This window comes from Sinocyclocheilus rhinocerous, unplaced genomic scaffold (genome assembly GCF_001515625.1).
Source record: "Sinocyclocheilus rhinocerous isolate Xijiao unplaced genomic scaffold, SAMN03320098_v1.1 scaffold3516, whole genome shotgun sequence".
NCBI lineage: Eukaryota > Metazoa > Chordata > Actinopteri > Cypriniformes > Cyprinidae > Sinocyclocheilus > Sinocyclocheilus rhinocerous.
The window spans coordinates 95,242-116,999 of record NW_015635508.1 but is presented as its reverse complement, the minus strand read 5'-3'; the positions used below and the strand labels follow the sequence as shown (position 1 = coordinate 116,999).

Below are 21,758 nucleotides of genomic sequence, written 5' to 3'. Positions count from 1 at the left end.
TGCAATAGTCCTCACTATTCTTCAAAACTTTGTATAATAATCTGTTGGATTGCAGTTTACACACGTAATTTGTTACACATAAAATGTTCGACTGGGGTGAACAGACAGTCATTGAAAATGATACTAAATATAGAAAAACTGAAACTCAGAGCTTTATACAACACTGACAGACCTAGATTGAAGGGGTGGGGCAGTCTGTGAGTCAGCATCATGTGACTTCTGGTTCTCATATTCTGGTTCTGTATGTGTATGTGTATGTGTATGTGTGTGTGTGTGTGTGTGTGTGTGTGTGTGTATTTGCGTGTGTGCATGTGTGTGCGTGCACGTGTGTGTGCAATAAGTGTTTTGTCCATGCCCACTACTTGTGTAGGTGTGGGTTGACTGAATGGATTTCCCAAAGCCAAGGTTTCCTTCAGGATTCTCCTGCCTTCAGGAAATGAAAGAACCAGGTCAACTTCCAAGAATGGTAATTCATAAACCAGTTCTAGGGCAGTTAAATGAGAAGCATACATTTGTATTTGTATTTAGAAAATTATGACCTTGATTGTGCACATCTGATAAATATTTAACTATATGACATCACAGAGTATCTCTCAAAGACATGCAGGCTTTGACAACTCAAAGCCTGATGCATTAAACAACTGATAACTGAGTTACTTTACTAGTGAATTTACTCATTGAATTTATTTACTTATAAAGTGATCTGCTGTTTTGAACATAAATGAGATAGATAGATAGATAGATAGATAGATAGATAGATAGAGATCCCCTCCCTCCCTCACCCTCTCCCTCTCTTTTCTCCCCCCTCACTCTCTCTCTCTCTCTCTCTACCTGCCCGACGTCCCTCCTCCAGTATTGTCAAACCCCAGACAGGCACAGTGAGCGGCTAAATACTTCCTCAAACACGCCGCGCCACTCATTCTGCTCTCAACTCACACAGCAGCAGTGAGAATACGAGACGAATTACTGAAACCTCTCGGACTTTTAAGTTGGTAAGTTATGTGCTTGCAACTTTTCACTTTTAGTGCGCTTTGTGGGTGCTTATAAATACGCCCATCGAGAGCGTAGAAATGACAGACAATGTATAACATGAAACATCCACGTTGTCCGCCAACAACCAATGGATTTCGTCGCATTTTCGATGTTGGTCTATCGGTCGCCGCGAGCATCCAGCGACAAGTATCTCAACAAATCCATATCTGATTCAGTGGAGACAATTCTAGACATTCGGTAACGAGAGATTAGAGACGCTTTTTTGGACAGGAAGTCGTTTAAATGCTTAATATCGTGTGTTCCCAAACGTTCAAGTTCTGGAGAGGAAAAGAAATTTGCTAAATAGTTTTTTATTCGGCTTAGTTACGCTGTCCAGATACGCGGAAGCAGCAGCTGTACTTTTCAACAGTGTTTCATAGAATGCGCTGCCATAGTTATGGAAACATATAGAAAGACCGGAGTGGCAAGTGGCAACTCTTTCCCGCTCCAGCTCATGTATACTGTAAAATGTACACCATTTTAAAATGTTACGAACAGTAAGTGTTGGCCTACTGTACGGTCTTGTTTTTCAAGTTCTTTGAGATGGAGACAGAGATAGAAACTAACTAGTCTTAACCACAATGTCTTATTCGCATGACACGATATTAAAAGTAATGGATAAAATAAACTGCGCCGGATTCGCTTTCACGAACGTTTCAGAGGCGTCTTAATAATGGTTTCCATAGTTACCGCTATGGCCAGCGAGTTATTCAGAGGCGCTAGAGGTAAAATATATTTTGTCTTCAGGGAGATCAGGCTCTCCTAAACTAGTCAAACACATTGGCAATAGCTTTAAGTCAGCTGTGCCATTTTTCTAAAGCAGGTTTATCTGTTTTCGAAAGCATTTAGCAGTGAGCAGTGTAGACTATTATCTCTGACAATATTTACCAAACCATTCAGTATGACAACTGCACGATCTGTACATCCAACCCTTAAAAACAAACAGAACATGGGGAATATCTGTAGGCCTCAATGTGTGAGACATATGGTGGTAATGCTTTGTCATCATGTTCATTTTTTTTAACAAAGTGTATTAAAAAACGTGCATATTTGCATTAAAGGATTAGTTCACTTGCAGAATAAAAATTTCCGGATAATTTACTCACCCCTTTGTCATCCAAGATGTTTATGTTTTTCTTTCTTCAGTGGCAAAGAAATTAAGGTTTTTAAGGAAAACATTCCAGGATTTTTCTCTATATAATGGACCTCAATGGGAACCAGCGGGTTGAATGTCCAAATTGCAGTTTCAGTGCAGCTTCAAAGGGCTCTAAACGATCCCAGCCGAGGAATAAGGGTCTTATCTAGCGAAACGATTGGTCATTTTCTTAAAAATATAAACATTCATATACTTTTTAACCACAAATGCTCGTCTTGCACTAGCTCGACTTCACGCATTACGTAATCAAGTTGGAAAGGTCACGCATGATGTAGGCGGAACCACCGACCCAGCATTTACAAGGCTAACGTGCAAAGAAAGTCAAACGCCCTTTAGAAAACAAGGTAAAACAACAATGTCGGATGAATGTGAAGTTGGAGGAGAAAATGAGATGGAGTTTTTCGCCCTACCCTAACTTTTTGAACCGGAGTACACAGACGAAGAGCTAACCACATGTTACCTTTCCATCGTCATGCACGAATTTGCGGACGCGCATTTCGGAGCTAGTGCAAGATGTTTGCAAGATTTGTGGTTAAAAACTATATACATTTAAAATTTTTTTTAGAAAATGACTGATCGTTTTGCTAGATAAGACCCTTGTTCCTCGGCTTGGATCGTGTAGAGCCCTTTGAATCTGCACTGAAACTGCAATTTGGACCTTCAACCCATTGGTTCCCATTGAAGTCCGTTTTATGCAGAAAAATTCTGGAATGTTTTCCTCAAAAACCTTGATTTCTTTGTGAATGAAGAAAGAAAGACATGAACATCATGGATGACATGGGGGTGAATAAATGATCCGGAAATTTTTATTCTGGAAGTGAATTAATCCTTTAAGTATACTCAGTATGCAAATAACATTTGCAAGCAGTTGAGTACTACTGCACTTTTTATTTTTTTTGATTATTTCATTCTTACATTTAGGCATGCACCAAAGTTGACACAGACAACAATTATTATTTTTATATTATGGTCAAAAACTGATATGATGGCGATATTAAACTAGCTTTATTAGTTTTGAATTGCCATGCACATGTGTCCGGTGTTGACACAGCTGTAGGTTGTTTATGGTTGCCAAAGAATGCTACAACTTGGTGCATTAATATAGAATTCAACTAATGTGAACTACTTTAAATATGATGCGTCCATTTATGTTTATAGTTTAGTATCGTTTTGTTTTTACATCAAGTTTTGTGAAGTGCTTTTTACACTATACTTAAAGTTTGTCTGTTATTAATACCCATACAATTTGTTTTGCATTCATCAAGATGCAAATATGAAAAAAGAGATAGTTGAAGAGTAAGAAGAGGAATGCCCTTTCGTTTAAAATTTATGTAAAACATTTTTTGTATATTAAGTTTGTACTGCATATACTGTAAAATATTTTGAGCCAATTTTTTCAAAAGCAACTTCAGACCAATACAGATAATAATAAAAAAAAAAATCCCACTAATATGTCAATATTGATCATTAAAAAAAGTTGGACAATTCCGGTAGGGTCACAGATATATTGTGCATCCCTACTTGAAATGCATTGAAACTGAGCTTCTCTTTTTTGGTTGGCTACACTGCATTGCACCATTTTCTTACCAACCACAGACCTAATCATTTTTAATCTTTCCTTTTCAAGCACGCATGCACAAGCCACCATATTGCACCATTTTTTGTTCTTTCCTCTTTCACACATTCTCACTGGGTGTTTTGTTCTTGACATTAACCAGAGACTGCAGTAGTTTGTCTCTTTTGTTTCATTGTATAATGAATGCTTGTATGTCATCAGTCTCTACTGTATGTCCACAACCTGTACAGTGAACCGAATCAACACATTGTTCTCAGCCAGAAGGCACATGTTAGTAAAGGTCTTAATCAACAGCAGGCACCTCTTCTAAATTATTTATCTACCAAACTGCAGGGGAGAAAAAAGTAGCGATGATGGTGCGCCATCACCATGTCTGTCAACATCAGTGTTGTTTCTGTAACACGCACGACTCTTTTACAAGCAAACACCATTAGAAGTGTTCAAACCTATCATCAGCTTTGTTTTGAGTTTTTTTCCATCATAGTGCCTCTGGCAAACACAAATACAGCACTAAATTGTTTTGTAAAGAGGCCCAGAGTGCAACACCTGACAGTATTGTTTGTGTTTTGTACATTTTGCATGTTATTACTCATCTTGTCTTGTTGTATCATTTTTGAACGCACAGCAACAGCAAAGGTCTGTTGCATACTTTTATGGTAGTGCACACACAGGCCGCTCTCTGTTGGTCTTGGATTAATGAAGCTTTTGTGAAGTGTGCGCAAGGCAGAAATGGACACCGCTCTTATTGCACAGACAGACAGGCAAGCTCAGCTTCACCTTTAGGTCGATATACCAACATACACACAAGAATTTGTGCCCAATATTCTTGTCCAGAACACTGCCTTGAGCGGATTTGAGTCCTAATATCACACACACACATTTGTAAGCACTGTAAGCAGTCACACAGTAAGCCCTGTTTCAGAGAGGAATTGGCTTTTCTAACTAACCTTGACCAACCGTTGTGTGCTTTTGTGTGTGTGTATGTGTTATAGGCGAGAGCGAGAGCGAGAGAAAGACAGAAGCATAGGGTCTCTTGTTTCTTAGCCGAAGGGAAGAGCGGGGTGAGAAATCAATGTTACACTAAAACGAATGTCACATGGCACTCAGCACTCATCTGACCTTGAAGTCACTGATCTCTCGCTCTCCATGTTTCTCTCCCTCTCTGTCGCTCTCTCTTCACACAAATGCTTCCTTGATGCGTGTTATTTTAACCCAGTAACCCTATGACATATGTGTAGAGAAGAAATGGTTTTGCTTGGTGTTATGCAACACACAAACAATGAAATTTTTTTTCTTGTATTCACTGATCGGTAACTGATTAAACTCACCTGCAGACATTTACATTTAATTCTAGATCTCGCTCACTAAAACTAGGATGCAAATTTTTATTTGTATTTGCTAAAAAGACTAGTTTTTCCAGTTTTAACTTGATAAACATGTTCTGGGTTGGGCTCTAGATTTTGACTTAATGAAAATTAACACTCTTTGTTCTTTTAATGGACGTTCTTTGTCTTATTGTGGATGATTCATTGATGCAGTCCAAAGAAAATATTTGTCTTACTTAAATCAAGGTAACATAATCTTCCTCTGAAATGTCATTACACTGATGTTAATGATTTTATCCAATAGCAAAAAAAAAACTTGCATTCAGGTCTGGCTCCATTCTGGTATGCAAGATTTACTTTTCACATTCTAACACCGATTAGATGGATAAGATAAAGACATGTCCTTTCACTTGCTGAATGTGAATTGTTTTACTTGAAAATACACTACTGATCAAAGGTTTGGCATCAGAAAGAATTAATAATTGTATTCAGCAAATACTTTGATCAATTAAATTGATCAAAAGTGACTGACGAGAATCTCTATTTCAAGTAAGTGCTTTATTTTCAACTTTCTATTCATCAAAGAATCCTGAAAAACAGATATCACAATTTCCACAAAATAGTATAAAATATTAAATAAAAAAATATTTTTTAGAAATATAGAAAGCATTAAACGTGTTTAACATTGATAATAATAAAACATTTTTCTTTAGTACCAAATCAACAAGAGTAAAAAAAAAAAAAAAAAATTTAAATATATTATTTTCGGCTGATGTCACCAAGCCATCTTATTTTTCAAGCTCTCCCTTCAAATCACCTGTCCTATAGGAGCCACTTTTTACAATCAAAAAAAATTATCTATCTGTCCGTTTTTTCTCGTATATCCTGTTTCACATTAATGTGCCACATTACAGAAGTAAAATGGAATGCAAACACCTTTTTTATTGACTTCAAACTGAGGATTTCACATTGCTAAACTGTATTATGAAGACTGCTATACACAGAGGGGGATTTTGGGAGCCTGGGGGATTATTTAAATTGTTTTTGCTTCACGTTATAGTACAAATAGCAGGACGGTTCCTTAAACTCTGACTATGAACTCAGCTGTTTGTGTGTAATTCCATGAATACATATGCATTCCCAAGTGTGATTACAGGAAAATTCGACTGCACCATCCGGACTAACAGGTTTCCTGGTGTTCTCTGAATCATGGCTGTGCTCTCCTCTTATAAATTTACAGGTTCTCTGCACCATGTTCACGTTCTTTCTAAACTTTCTCAACTCTAAACCCCTGCATCACCAGTCTCATTTTCTGACCTAGCCTGTTTATTTGTTTTGTTCTGTTCTTAAAGTGACAGTCTACCCTTTTTCATGCATATTATGCAGGCGAGTTCAATACCATGAAATGGAGACCATAGTAATGAAAGATCTTGCAGTGCAAAGCAATTTCTAATTCTAAAACAGTGTCTATTTTAGGAAAAAGCAGCTGTGTTATCTATCATAAGTACACACAGCATTCTTTAGAATAAAATATATAGATGTTTTCAACCCATTGTTAGTCAGAATAGTTCAACTGCTTTGTTTTTTTTTTACACACTATAATAAAAACAACCAATTTAAAGGGGTCCTATTATGCTTTTTTACAAAGTCTTGATTTTGTTTTGGGGGTGTACTAGAACAGGCTCTCATACTAGGTTGTTCGAAAAACACATTATTTTTCACATATTTTACATTATTACAACATTTTACCTCTCTCCCCAGTCTGGCATGAACGGCTCGAATAGTTCCTGTATCAAATGAAAGCCCACCTTCTGAAATACGAAATGTGCTGTGATTGGTTAGCTGGGCCAATGTGTGTTGTGATTGGTTAGCTGGGCCAGTGTGTGTTGTGATTGGCACCACTCGGCGCCTGGTCGGGAAATGTCACGCCCTTTACCATAACCACCTGCAAGCTTCAGTGTAAATATTGCGTCAAAATCAAATCAATTTGAGCGCGATTTAAACCCGGATGATTGTAACCACTCTAAGTTCGTCTGCCTTGGGAAAGCTAGCGTGTCTCCGACATAGCGATAACACTCGTTGCCTTCTCTAGTGCAGCTCAACCAAGGTCTCGTCCCATTCGTCGGAAAATATGCGTTGTAGTCCAAACGAGTCGTTCATTGTAGTTTTTGAAAAGTGATTTCTGCTAAATAAAATATCTCCTTTTGAATTGGACTTTGAGCTTTGTAACTTTGCAGATCTTTTTTATGCTCAAACAGCAACATTACAGACTAACTAAAATTGAAAAAGTGAAAAAGCATAATAGGACCCCTTTAAGTCAGAATGTGTCTTTCTTACCAACATATCTTACAGTGATCTAAGATATAAGATCTTACTTTAATGCTACGTTTATAGTGTTTAGCGTTTTTATAATAAGATCATCTGGAATATATGTGCATGTTCCAGCCCAGTATTGAGCGAGAACAGTTTGGAGACTGTGTAGGAAGTTCAGAAAAAAGGCGAGCGGAGCAGCTTTCTGGTGCAGGATAGTAAACAGAGCGAGTCTTTTGTACAAGGCCGACACTACGCACTGTAATTCTCACCAAACACCAGCACACAGAGAGAGATCTCCAGAACACAGCCTGTGTGAGCTGAGACTAATATCACACAGAAAGAAACACAGAATGTGTCTAATAGATAAAACCAGTGAAAGGTCAAAAACAATAGCGGGAGAAAATGTAGATAATTTATGTATTCAGTCAATATGGATTTTTAAGCAGTGAAATCAGTGAATGATAAAAATCATAAAAGTGAAATCAGTTACAGTGCTTGTAGTATCTCAAATGAAAGCCCAATACCTTTATCTCAATGAATACATAAACGTGAAGTTGTAAAAGTTTAATGTGTGTGAGAGAGAAAAATCTAAAAGATAAGTGTAACTTTGCATTAATATGAATTTTCATTCAGATTTCCTGAACCAGTCTGCTATTGGTTGACCAAACAGAAAGTACCATTCCAAAACTACTCCATGGTTGAACCGGTGTTGCTGGCTTTGTTTTGTTTTAGCATGTTGGCTAACTTGAGTCCAAGTTCAATACAAGTGTCCAAAAATGATGAAGTATTGGAACATAAATTAACAATAATAAAGCGGAGCTGATGGTAAAGCATTCAACTCACATTTGTTAGGTGTCTTAAGTGTGAAAAGTACTCTTTACTACTACTACAAAAAAAAAAGAGTAAAATAATACAGATGTATGCAAAATGTGACACTTTGTTTACCATTTGGGGGGAAATCATAGTTAACTCATTAACTCATAGTTATCTTTGCACATTAAACTGGGATATAATAAATTATTTAACATGGGGAAAAAATGACATTTTACATCTACTTCACACGTAGCACCACACATGACATAATATATATATATACATTTACATTTAGTCATTTAGCAGATGCTTTTATCCAAAGCGACTTACAAATGAGGACAATGGAAGCAATCAAAATCAACAAGAGAGCAATGATATGCAAGTGCTATAACAAGTCTCAGTTAGCTTAATGCAGTACATGTAGCAAGGTTGTTTTTTTTGTTGTTGTTTTTTTATTATATAATAAATAAAAAGAAAACAGATAGAATAGAAAAAGAATAGAGCAAGCTATTTCGTATATACATATAGATATCGTGGCCATGACTTATTAATTTGTGAACACATTGTACGTCCTTCGTTATAATTCCGTTAAATTGTGTCCATGAATTAGTAGGCTACAACAAACATTACCTAAAACAAGGGAACAAATAAATAAAGTGGCAACAAATTCTTAATTCATTGTCAAGATATCTTGTTTTCCCCCCCTGTAGGCCTATCTTATGTCCGTGGCTCTGTAACATCAACAGCTTGTGTGTCAATAACATAATGTCATCTGTAAGTTAGAACAGTTGCGTTGGTCTTCATTTTTGTGTGTTCTTAAAGATGAAGTGTTGCCTTAAGCGTTAGTGAGGATCTGACATTCCTCATCCTTCTACCTTAATCGCACGCATTTGTGTAATCTCATCATAATATATAACTTTATTAGTTTAGCACAGAAGCATGGCCGTTACCAGTTTTAACATCTTAGGAGTTAAATGTAGTGCCATGCACACATTACCACATGTCTACATAGATAGGCATACCAGAGGGATGTGTGTTAATTAAGCAGCAACCGGTCTGGGTGTGAGGGAGGTGACCTCTCTTGACAGATTAATGGGCCGCAGAGGGAACTGAGGCTACTGAAAAGACACACACACACTGTCTGTTGAGACGGACACACTTATTCGTTTCATATTATTATTATTCATGACAAAATTTTGTAGTAATGATGTGTTTTCTATACACTTAAAACATGATTTGCAGAGTGATGAATGCACTAGCCTACATTAGTAAGGCTGTCAGTCATGTAGTTGAATAGCATAACAGTCTGGATTTTTAGCAAGCATATTGAACTTCCAGTATGCTGCTCAATGCTTTCTTTCTTCCCTCCCCCTTTCTACTTTTTCCTCATTTTCTCTCCATCCTCTCCCTTGCTGCATGGGCTCATTTTTTCCACTCTCTCCAGGGACACATTTTTTCTGTAGTCATATGCATTTGAGTCTAAGAGGTTTATGTTTGACTGAGTAAACGTTTCATTAGTTGATATTAATGCATTTTTTTTGGTCATATTATGTGTGTGTGTGGTCCCAGATTATCCTTAATCTTTCTCACTCTCTCTATAATAGATGTACATGTTTGAATATACAACACATCATCACCATGTAGAATAGAGAAGATAAAAACAAATATGGCCAGATTTTTTTCGCTTTGTATTTGTGAGTTTTTGTGTGGGAGCTTTTAAAGCTGGTTCCAATTATATCAATTTACCATTTTATGATGATATAATTCATGGAGTATTATGTCATTTGTGGAGCAAGGCTCTGTCACAACCTTTAGCAATGATCTAAATCTACTCTGTATCATTATTTAATACTGTGTTTGACACAGTTCAAAATCAACCATTTTTAGGACAGTTTTAGGGCATGCAGTTTCTAAGCTTTGGAACACCAAGTGTTTGAGAGCATGCTATCATAACTACAGGTTTTCCCAATTAAACCTTCTGTATTTTGGGTTGTGGCTTAACTATGTATTCTTTATCAATCGCATTGACTGAGATGCCCACATATAATGTCCTCTATCATTTTGTGGTGTTACATACACAGACTTACTTTTCTGGTTGCCTGCTCTGCTGATGTAAACAAGTCATGAGTGGTTTGAACACTTTGTTGGTGTGGAGCCGCTGGCCTAAAACTGGCAGATCAGCGAATGGATACATCTCGATTAGTCTCTCAGTACTCCGTCATGGGTGGTGTCACAAATGGTCCCACTTCTCCTGCTCTACATTTTGTCTTTCAGTGATAAGTCATGGGGCAGAGATAAAGATGCTGAAAGCTGCTTAATCAGTGTTTTAAGTTAAAGTGTGCCATTTTTCAGTGTTAAAGCACTTAATATGGAACTATAGCATGAGTAAGCCATTTGTAGGTTGATTTTCCTGAACACTGTGGCTCTGTGGTGCTTTCAAAACATTGATCTTTCTGTTTGAGCATTGCCCGACAACAGTAACAAGGATTCAGCCAATAGTTTGAGATTGGGGCGGAGCTATTTGTTTGTCTGACCAATGACAGATGAGTGGATGAGGAAACCTGTTTGATAACAAACTATAAGTACAAGTTTAAAAGTTTGTCTCCGCTAATGGCTTTCCTTTAATTAATATTGTGACAGATTCACTGTATACCAACTGCACTTGGAGTTTGTTTTTCATTCACTTCATTTTCCATTGTGTGCAGTGTGTGTGCAGTGTGTATCTGAACTCTTAATCCCAGCGATTAAACTGTGAAACCAAGTAAAGGTCTGCAGTTGGCCAGTTGTGCCCCAGAATCCTGTCAAAGCTCTGTGAGTCATTGTGTGTGCAGTAATTCCAGCAGGAATCTGGTCCTACCTGAGGGGTGGTATTGGAAAATGACATAGCTATGAAAAATAACACATCATTTAGCTTCTGCTCTACCATTGTGCCTATTAGGAAAATAAAACTAGCTGGTCAGCAGCAGTGAAAGTGATGTAAGCAGAACCATAAAACAAGGAGTAGATTTCACATAGTTTTGCAAGTATTGGCTTTTCACAACAGGAAGTTGAAGCAATGATCCTGAAACTTTAGCAAATATTGAGAGTTTTATGAATAGTTCTTATAAAAGTTATGGAAAATATTATATACACTACCATTCAGCTTCTCCATCACAGCAAATAAATTACATTTTAAAATATATTCAAATAGAAAACAGTTATTTTAGATTCTATTAATATTTCGCAATATTACGGTTCTTACTATATTTTTGGTCAAATAAATGCACCCTTGTTGAGCATAAGAGAAAAAAACTTTTTCCCCGTACAACTTTTTTTTGAAGTTTTGTGTAAAATCCTAAATATACAGTCGTTTGAGTCCAATAAATGTGCTCGTTTTAATTTATTTAATAAATTATTTTTTTTTTTTTGATATTTTCATTACAAATTATATTCTCAGCATAACAATTTCAAAATTATGAAATATGCATACATTTCAAAATTTCTCCACTGTATATCAGAAAGTATGAACTGTTTACTCCGTATAGCCCACATCCCTTTTATTCTCACAGATCTCTACATCACATTTTGCTAATCTTTTAAAAAATACTGCATTATATTTCTCTGCCTACCACTGATTATCTGTTTTGTCAAAGCAAGTGATGTTTCTGCTATTTATGAGAAAAAAAACACATTTTCTCTGAGTAAGAGATGCCTGCCGACATCCAGGAACCTATTAACTTCATCCATTTTTTTTCTTTTGTATGTAGGCAGAGGGATCTCTCACCATGGCTCCGTTCCTGCGGATTGCCTTCAATGATTTTCACCTGGGAGACCTTCCCCCTATGACAGAGCAACCATTCTGTGCCATCAAGATGAAGGAATCACTCAGCACAGGTCAGTGAGGCTTTTAAACAGAGCGTAACGCTTTCTGCAAGGTAAAATTCAATGCAATGCTGCCTTAGAATTTGGCTTAAACAGGGAAACTTAGGATGGAATTATAATATCATTAGCATTTATTCCTCTCTTTGTCCACCCAGAGCGGGGGAAGACACTGGTCCAGAGGAAGCCCACTATGTACCCTGCGTGGAAATCCACATTTGACGCACACATCTATGAGGGCCGTGTCATACAGGTGGTCCTGATGAAAACGGCAGAGGAGGCTTTGTCGGAGGCCACGGTCGGGGTCTCTGTCATTGCTGAGCGCTGCAAAAAAGGAAATGGTCGTGCCGAGTTTTGGGTCGACCTGCAGCCTTCTGGGAAGGTGATGATGTCTGTCCAGTTCTTCGTAGAGGATTCAGACCAAGGTGAGTACATGTAAGCATATATACTGTACCGTTCAAAAGTTTTTTGGGGTTAGTAAGGTTTTGTAATGTTTTTGAAAGAAGTCTCATTCGAAGTTTATTTGATCAAAAATACAGTAAAAACTGTGTTTTGAAGATATTTTGAAATATTATTACAATTTTAAAATAACTGATTTCTATTTGAATATATTTTAAAATGTAATTTATTCCTGTAATGACAAAACTGAATTTTCAGCAGCCATTACTCCATGCTTCAGTATCAAATGATCCTTCGGAAATAATATAAAATATAAATCTTTTACATATAACATTTATAACTGTGTTTACAGTCACTTTTAGTCAGTTAAATGGATCCTTGCTGAATAAAATTATTTATTTATTTCTATGCCATATTTATTATTTTCTTACTGAACCCAAACTATTGAAAAGTAGTAACGGTGGTATTTTTCCCAACCCTTTTTTAGACGACTAGATTAATAGAGAACTTTTTCTGATCCAAGTTCTGTCTTGATTAGCAAAAAGTCATATTTTTAAAACATTAATTTAAAACTATGGAAGGCCTATTTCTGTAAGCAGTGTCTACTCCCTGCTTCGGTTTGTTCCACTCTGGTTTTCCCCTGTTTCTTTAAATTCAGTCTTCTCTTTTTTCCATTATCTCACCACCCTCAGATACCAGCTTAGTCCTGTCAGCTGGTATCTGTCCTGTCTTTGTTTACTCATGCATCTTACTCATATTTTCATGCTGGTCCTCTTTCTGGCATCTTATTATTATTTTTTAATATTATAGCAGATTTGCTTTTTGTATCTCACTGTGTACTACCAGTGTTTACTGTAAGAATGTTTATTGTCAAGACTTTGAACTCAACAATAACTGGTGTCAAATATTGTGACACTCTGTGGTAACACACAGAGGGCAAAACCATCAATCTCAACCCGTGAGAGTTTTGTTTAGTTTTGTTACTTCTGTAACTCTTGGCAGGAAATGAGCTGATAGTGATCTATAAAAATGCTGAAGGCACCATAAACAGAAAAGTCATTATGCACCCCATAAATTTGTTTAGTATCTTAAAGTCAATGTTTAGGCATAAGGTACTAATAAATATCCCATTTAGGCATATTTAGTCCAGATATGAAAATTCTGACAATATTTAATTTTGGGTGAAATATCATATAGCAATGTAATTTAATATTAATGTGCAAGGAAAGTTAATTTTAATTCAGTGACTAGAAATAAACTGTCTATTTCAAATGACCCTGTTTTGACCTTCTTCACAGAATCAAAGTCCTCAGTGACTGGGAAAGAGGAAGACGGCGTCCTCACAATAAACAGAAGGAGAGGAGCCATCAAACAGGCCAAAGTTCACTTTATCAAGAACCATGAGTTCACAGCCACCTTCTTCAAACAGCCCACCTTCTGCTCGGTCTGCAGGGAGTTTGTGTGGTTAGTATATAAATAAATGAATTAAAGAAAACAAATAGAAATACAGTGACACTGTTTTTGCACAGTGATCTCCCCATGTCTAATAGCTTCTGTGCATGGTAACAGTTTTACCAAAAATTACCATTTCATAACCAGATTTTGTTTAGAAGAATTTTGTCACTTTTTGTTGACGCTATGATGCTAGATTGTTGTTGGTGGTTGCCAGGGCTTTGCTAGGCGTTTTTTGGGCTTTTCTAGGTCAGAAGAGCCCAAGCCACATAATATTATATATGACATTGTGGAGTGGTTCCTAGATATGACATAGATCCTTGCACATACGTTTTTTGCACTTTTTTCACATTATAAAATCCACAATTGAAAAATTTGATTTTTTTTTTTTAGAGGTATCATTTCCATAGCAAAACAATACAGGAAAAGTTAGATGCAAAATACTTGGATTTTTGGGGTTAGCATAATGCTTTGGGATCTAGGCTATAAAAGCAAAGGTTGCAGGTTCAATTCCAAATTGGAATGACCCAGAAACTGAAGAATTACTGAGATTACAAAGCAGCTCTGATGTGCCCTTAAACAAGGTACTTTTCAATCAAAGTGATGCATAATCCATAATTGGCATACTGTAACAGGTTAGTCCAGGGAGCCAGGAGCCAGCGAGATCATTCACTTTGTATGAACAAACGCATCATAAATAGTCAGTAAGAAAATATTGCAAGAAAATATTAGTTCATCACTATCAGAAATCTGAAATGATTCCAAATTGCATCTCACGTAGGCATAACTGAAAGTAATCTTAAGCAGCCAGAAGAGTCTGGCAGCAATAATCTTAGTGTGTGTGTGTGTGTGTGATTGTAAGTCGTAGTATTGGATAGCATCTGTGTTTGTGTGCGCAAGCAAGCGCACTCGGACTGTCCTCTGATATTTCAGCCGCCTCAGCAGAGTCCCTCGGGCTGTCTCTTTCCTGTGCAGTGTGAGACAGATTGTTATGCCTTAGTGCTTTGTTCATGCTGTGTACAGTATATAAATGTAAAGGTATTGGAGAGAGCCAGTGCTCCAGATTCTCCCTAATAAGAGTTTTAAATGTATACCATTTGTGTATTAACAGTCCATTATCACCCGCTGTGTACAAATATCAGTACTCCAACACACTCTTTTTGCATTCCAGGGGTCTCAACAAGCAGGGCTACAAATGTAGGCGTAAGTATCTTCACAGATTTCTCAATCTTTTGTAGACACTCCCATTTGGTTCTCAGTAAGGACACACTTTATACATGTTAGTCGATTTGTTCCTTGAACAACAGATTAGTAATTTAATGTTACATTTTGACCTGGTTTTTCTATGTGCCACATAAATGATCCTCCTGTGGAATTAACATAATGGGCTCTTTTTAAATCTGTTTTTAATAAGATATTTTGTACTATTAAATTAATTAAAAGGTAATTTGCACACATTAAACCTTACTGCCCCCTTGCTATTTTCCAGAATGCAATGCAGCCATTCACAAGAAGTGCATTGATAAGATCATTGGGAGATGCACAGGAACAGCAACCAACAGTCGAGATACAGTGGTAAGCATTAGTGTTCTGAACCTCCGACATAGAAACACACTTGATCAGCAAGGGGTCCGTGACCATGAGAGGGTCCAAAGCAGTTCTGTCGGGAGGCCTCCAATTGTTAAAGGATCTGAAACCAATTTTTTATAAAAAAAATAAACTTTAACTTTTACAATGTTAGGTTATTTTATTTAATATACAGTATATTGTGTATATAATGTATCATGGTTTCCACAAAAATATTAACACAATATCACAATAATAATATGAAATGATACTGATAAATAATAAAACATGTTTCTTAAGCACCAAATCAGCATATAATATCAAAATCAGAATTATTTCTGAAGGATCATGTGACAATGAAGTCTGGAGTAATGGCTGCTGAAAATTCAGCTTTGCCTTCACAAGAATAAATTACATTTAAAAATATATTACAATTAAAATTGTAATTGTAAATTGTAAAATAAAGTTATTTTAAATTGTAATGTACTGTATTTTTTATCAAATAAATGCAACCTTGATGAGCATAAGAGACTTGTGACTTGTAGTGTATATATATTTATACATGTATAAATATCTCTGCATATATGTATTATATGTGACTCTTTACATTGATGTAATATTTTAGAATATTGTTATTGCTATTGTAGATAAGTATTATAATATATGATTATGTTATGACTTTGCACTCTAAATATCATAAAGTATCTAAATACATTAATATGCATTAAAATGCATCTTTCTGATGCGGACTTGTGACTTGTAGTGTATATATATTTATACATGTATAAATATCTCTGCATATATGTATTATATGTGACTCTTTACATTGATGTAATATTTTAGAATATTGTTATTGCTATTGTAGATAAGTATTATAATATATGATTATGTTATGACTTTGCACTCTAAATATCATAACAAAGTATCTAAATACATTAATATGCATTAAAATGCATCTTTCTGATGCCAGCCTTAACCGTTTTGGGTCAAGGACTTTTAACAAGGACGTTCTGAAGAAAGAAACATTCACTTGCAGTTCCAAAGGGCTGGTCCTTGTTTCCAATCCCAATAGCAAACTGAGCAAGGATCAGAGTCTGTCAGTAATCAATAGAAGGCCAAGACATTGTAAAAGTAGAGCAGCCGTGTCAAAATATGTCAGGGTAACTAAACTAAACGCAGGCCATTTTAGCTTCTTACATCCAACGTCAATGCTCAACATCTTGGCATGGAGAGACAATCAAAAGTTGTTTAGCAGTACTTTGGTCGAGAGTCTCTGATGGGCAGTGGGCAGCTCTGGGGTCCATGAGGCTAGGAAGGACCTCTCCTTGAAAGGGCACCATAAGGCATTGTAGATGTTGCATTTAGATTCAGTCTGGTGCTGATGGTCTGTTTGTACTTCTGCAGTTTCAGAAGGAGCGCTTTAAGATCGACATGCCACATCGTTTCAAGACCCATAACTACATGAGCCCGACCTTCTGTGACCACTGTGGGAGTCTGCTGTGGGGAATGGTCAAACAAGGCCTCAAGTGTGAAGGTAAGGAAGACGTTTTATTGATTGTTGTCTTTCATCTGTTTTCCCTTTCTTTCTCAATGTCTTTTTGTTTCTTCTCTGTCTCTTTCTCTGTTAATATCTAATGCAACTAACTCCCTCTGTTCAGAATGTTGCATGAACGTTCATCATAAATGCCAGAGCAAAGTTGCCAACCTCTGCGGAATCAACCAGAAGCTCCTGGCTGAGGCTTTGACTCAAGTTAGCCTGGTAAGTGATTCAACCAGTCAACCTCGGCTTTTTTTCAAGACATTTGCAGTAACAATTTGTTTTTATAAACCTAAAAGATTACATAATTTTTTGGGTTTTCATGGGTTCATATGAAGCATTATGCTGTTCTCTGCATCAGTATATAACAAATTCCCAGAAATAAAACACACAAAATCTAACATGCGTACTGTTTCATTGATTGTGTTTAGAAATCTTCCACAAAGCGTCCAGATCCCTCTCTGTCGGAAATTGGAATCTATCAAGCCGTAGATAAAAACATGCCAGTGGACCCTAGTGGTGAGTTTACATTACTGCATATTTCCTATTGCATTATTGCTTCCCTTAGCTTTGGTACTTTGTATTAGATTAGCTTTCGTTTTATTTGAATATAAAGTGGCCCCAAAACGTTTCACACTTAAAACTTTCATAAATTTAATTTAATTAGATACAAAATATCAAACAAAGTGGCATCTGCTAAGAAATAGTTTTTCTCACCCGTGTCATTTTTGCAGCTGGTGTCACTGTGAGTTTTATTGGATGTATGAAATCACTTCCCCTCAAATTCACTTTCTGTGGCCTCTAATGAAAATCTAAAGAAAAGGATCTTGTTTTAGAGTTATTTTTGTATCTTTGAGATACTTACATAGTTTTTATACATATTTTGAATGATGCCATTTTATTTTAGTATTTTTTTATTTTCTGCTTTTATTTTCATTTGAGTAATTTTGTGGTGTATTTTGTTTGTGGTGTCATTTTTTTCTTTATATATATACACAGTATATATATATACAGTATATATATATAGCGAGAGAGAGCGTATAAAGTTATAATAAATCAAAATAATAATGTTGCCCTGGCAACTTGCTAAAATAATACATGTTTTATATATTATTTTATTTAAATCAACATTTATTTTATCTCAAATTATAACCTTGTCTTGTGTTTATCAATGTGTGGAAACTGGTGTATATTTGTCTATATGTATATTTGTGCTTATAAATATTAGCGGAGGGCTCTCAATATGGAAAACTGTGGGACAATAGGACCCCTGCCTCTCCCAGCACCACTATCACACCCCGCGTCTCCATAAGCAACTTTGTGTTCCATAAGGTACTAGGCAAAGGCAGCTTTGGAAAGGTAAGAAACCCACAGTATACAGATTTCTGCATTGTATTATAATGAAGTCCTGTCTTTAAACCGTTCCCATGTTCTATCAGGTGATGCTCGCTGAGCTCAAAGGAAGGGGAGAATATTTTGCTATAAAGGCCCTGAAGAAGGATGTGGTGCTAATGGACGATGACGTGGAGTGCACAATGGTGGAAAAAAGAGTGTTAGCATTAGCCTGGGAAAACCCTTTCCTCACACACCTCTACTGCACCTTTCAGTCGAAGGTGAGCATTCTTCCAAATAATAACGTGTTACACGTACACTACCATTCGAAAGTCTGGGGTCTCTCTTATTCAGCAAGGACGCATTAAATTGGTCAAGAGTGACAGTAAAGATGTTTATAATGTTTCAAAAGATTTCCATTTCAAATAAAAGCTGTTGTTTTCAACTTTCTATTCATCAAAGAATTCTGAAAAAAAAAAATGTGTCATGGTTTCCAACTGTTTTCAACATTGACAATAAAAAATTATTCTTAAGCACCAAATCAAATTTTTTTTTGAAAATGTAGCTTTGCCATCACAGGAATACTTTCCGTACCCACTGTATATATATATATATATATATATATATATAGCGAGAGAGAGCGTATAAAGTTATAATAAATCAAAATAATAATGTTGCCCTGGCAACTTGCTAAAATAATACATGTTTTATATATTATTTTATTTCAATCAACATTTATTTTATCTCAAATTATAACCTTGTCTTGTGTTTATCAATGTGTGGAAACTGGTGTATATTTGTCTATATGTATATTTGTGCTTATAAATATTAGCGGAGGGCTCTCAATATGGAAAACTGTGGGACAATAGGACCCCTGCCTCTCCCAGCACCACTATCACACCCCGCGTCTCCATAAGCAACTTTGTGTTCCATAAGGTACTAGGCAAAGGCAGCTTTGGAAAGGTAAGAAACCCACAGTATACAGATTTCTGCATTGTATTATAATGAAGTCCTGTCTTTAAACCGTTCCCATGTTCTATCAGGTGATGCTCGCTGAGCTCAAAGGAAGGGGAGAATATTTTGCTATAAAGGCCCTGAAGAAGGATGTGGTGCTAATGGACGATGACGTGGAGTGCACAATGGTGGAAAAAAGAGTGTTAGCATTAGCCTGGGAAAACCCTTTCCTCACACACCTCTACTGCACCTTTCAGTCGAAGGTGAGCGTGCTTCCAAATAATAACGTGTTACAGACACTACCATTCAAAAGTCTGGGGTCTCTTTAATTCAGCAGAGAGCTACTGATGAATATGGAATGTGGTTGTGCAAAGTGAAATATCTTCCTGTCAAATGACGTAGATATATGGTTACAGTAAAGCAATTGCAGGAACAAAGCTTTGTTACCATTATCATGATGTATGCCGTAGAACTCGTTCCCCCCGTTACACATGCTAAGTTTGCGTGACTGTCGGGATTTGATCAGCTCACGTCAGCCTGCTTGGCATGTGTGAGGGACCATAGGTTTGACATCAAACATTATGAGAATGACATGGAATATTGTAAACACAAAATAACAGGTTCTGTTTGAGATCTCATGCTATATCATGAAATTACAGCTTTGAGGAATAGCTTATCAATGTGTCTGTGCAGTCTGGAAATGTTTTGAGGGGAATAACACAAAATATGAGTGCTATGTGAAATTGCCTTGCCGTCAGCTTTGATTTTCCTTGTTTGACAGGCTCACACAAAGATCTAACCAAGATAATTTGCTTTAGAATGATGTGTTGTTGTCATTCTTTCCAGTAAAATATATTACTATCCACTTAATAATGATGATGATCTGTGTGTTTATCAATAGGAGCACTTATTCTTTGTGATGGAGTATCTGAATGGAGGAGATCTGATGTTCCACATTCAGGATAAGGGCCGTTTTGATTTGTACAGAGCCACGTGAGTGACATCCGTTCTGAATAAATGATCTCAAAACTGTTAAACAATTGCTGTAGCATATCTATACCGTTTATCTTCCATAATCAAGAAATAATGTTTTTTGTGAAAAAACAGTAAGTGTTTTGGTCAAATCTGTTTCCTGTCACAGGTTTTATGCTGCTGAAATCGTCTGTGGACTACAGTACCTCCATTCTAAAGGAATTATATACAGGTATATACATTGTATAATTATATACATTATATATGGTTCCTTGTTGTGATTTTTCTTTTTTTCTTTTTTTGATTGGGTCAGTGTGATTTTGTATTTAATAGTTTTATTATTTCAATTAAATGCTGTTCTTTTCAACTTTCTATTCATTAAGGAATCCTGAACAAAATGTATCACAATTTACACAATACTATTAAGCAGCGCAACTATTTTTTAACATAGATAATAATAAGAAATGTATCTTGAGCACCAAATCAACACATTAGAATGGTTTATGACGGATCATGTGAATGAAGACTAGAGTAATGATTTGCCATCACAGGGTTAAATTATATTTTAAAATAAAAAAATTTTTTACAATATTTTGTAATTATATTTTACAATATTACTGTTTTCAATTTTGTATTACAATTTTGTGTTAATTTGAAAAAATTTAATTTAGCAGAATGATGCTCTTTTCCATACAATGAAAATTACCAAACAAAAATGGGCCATAAAAGTCCATATGAATTACATTTCTCAAATGGACCTCATGCCTGTTTTTCTGTCTAATCAGAGATTTAAAGTTGGACAATGTGATGCTGGACATTTATGGACATATTAAGATTGCAGACTTTGGGATGTGCAAAGAGAACATGCTTGAAGAAAACAGAGCAACCACGTTCTGTGGCACACCAGATTATATAGCTCCTGAGATCCTGCTGGGACAGAAATACAGTTTCTCTGTGGACTGGTGGTCGTTCGGCGTGCTGCTCTACGAGATGCTGATCGGCCAGTCGCCGTTCCAGGGCGATGATGAGGATGAGCTGTTCGAGTCGATCCGCATGGATGTACCTCACTACCCACGGTGGATTACCAAAGAGACCAAAGACCTGCTGGAGAAAGTGAGTCTGACCCACTGATTTATCTTAATGAACACCGTCAGCACTGATGCTTTATGGAGTCATTTATTTGTACTGGCCCGCCACCCTTGCAGGAAATTTATGTTGTCAGAATTTAAATCTGTGTCTTCTACATTTTCACAGTTATTTGAGCGGGATCCAACTCGGCGGCTTGGTGTTGTGGGAAATATCCGTGGACATGCCTTCTTCAAGTGAATGCTAAATAGAAATATATATATATATATATATATATATATATATAAAATGACAAGCTTAAATTAAAAACTAAAATTATGAAAATAAACGCAAATTCAAAATATTAATAACTACTATAATAGTATATAAATAATACTAAAATGACAC

General features: G+C 36.3%; 1 protein-coding gene across 1 annotated transcript; it reads left to right on the top strand.

Moving 5' to 3' along the window:
* The first annotated feature begins 884 nt into the window (after window positions 1–884).
* On the top strand, window positions 885–21,611 carry LOC107746897 (protein kinase C delta type-like). Its single transcript, XM_016561229.1, has 17 exons — window positions 885–992; window positions 11,962–12,088; window positions 12,232–12,498; window positions 13,771–13,936; window positions 15,096–15,127; window positions 15,414–15,499; window positions 16,895–17,024; window positions 17,149–17,249; window positions 17,459–17,546; window positions 18,256–18,386; window positions 18,467–18,640; window positions 19,197–19,322; window positions 19,403–19,576; window positions 20,215–20,306; window positions 20,455–20,517; window positions 21,071–21,398; window positions 21,540–21,611. Exons 2-17 carry the CDS (start codon window positions 11,980–11,982, stop codon window positions 21,609–21,611), a joined length of 2,139 nt encoding a protein of 712 aa, XP_016416715.1. The 5' UTR covers window positions 885–992; window positions 11,962–11,979.
* The last annotated feature ends 147 nt before the right edge of the window (window positions 21,612–21,758 follow it).

Coding starts and splice junctions, on each gene's coding strand:
- LOC107746897 (XM_016561229.1), top strand. CDS start 11,980: ATGGCTCCGTTCCTGCGGATTGCCTTCAATGATTTTCACCTGGGAGAC. Junction 12,499..13,770: donor CGTAGAGGATTCAGACCAAG/GTGAGTACATGT, acceptor CCTTCTTCACAG/AATCAAAGTCCTCAGTGACT. Junction 20,307..20,454: donor TTTGATTTGTACAGAGCCAC/GTGAGTGACATC, acceptor TTCCTGTCACAG/GTTTTATGCTGCTGAAATCG.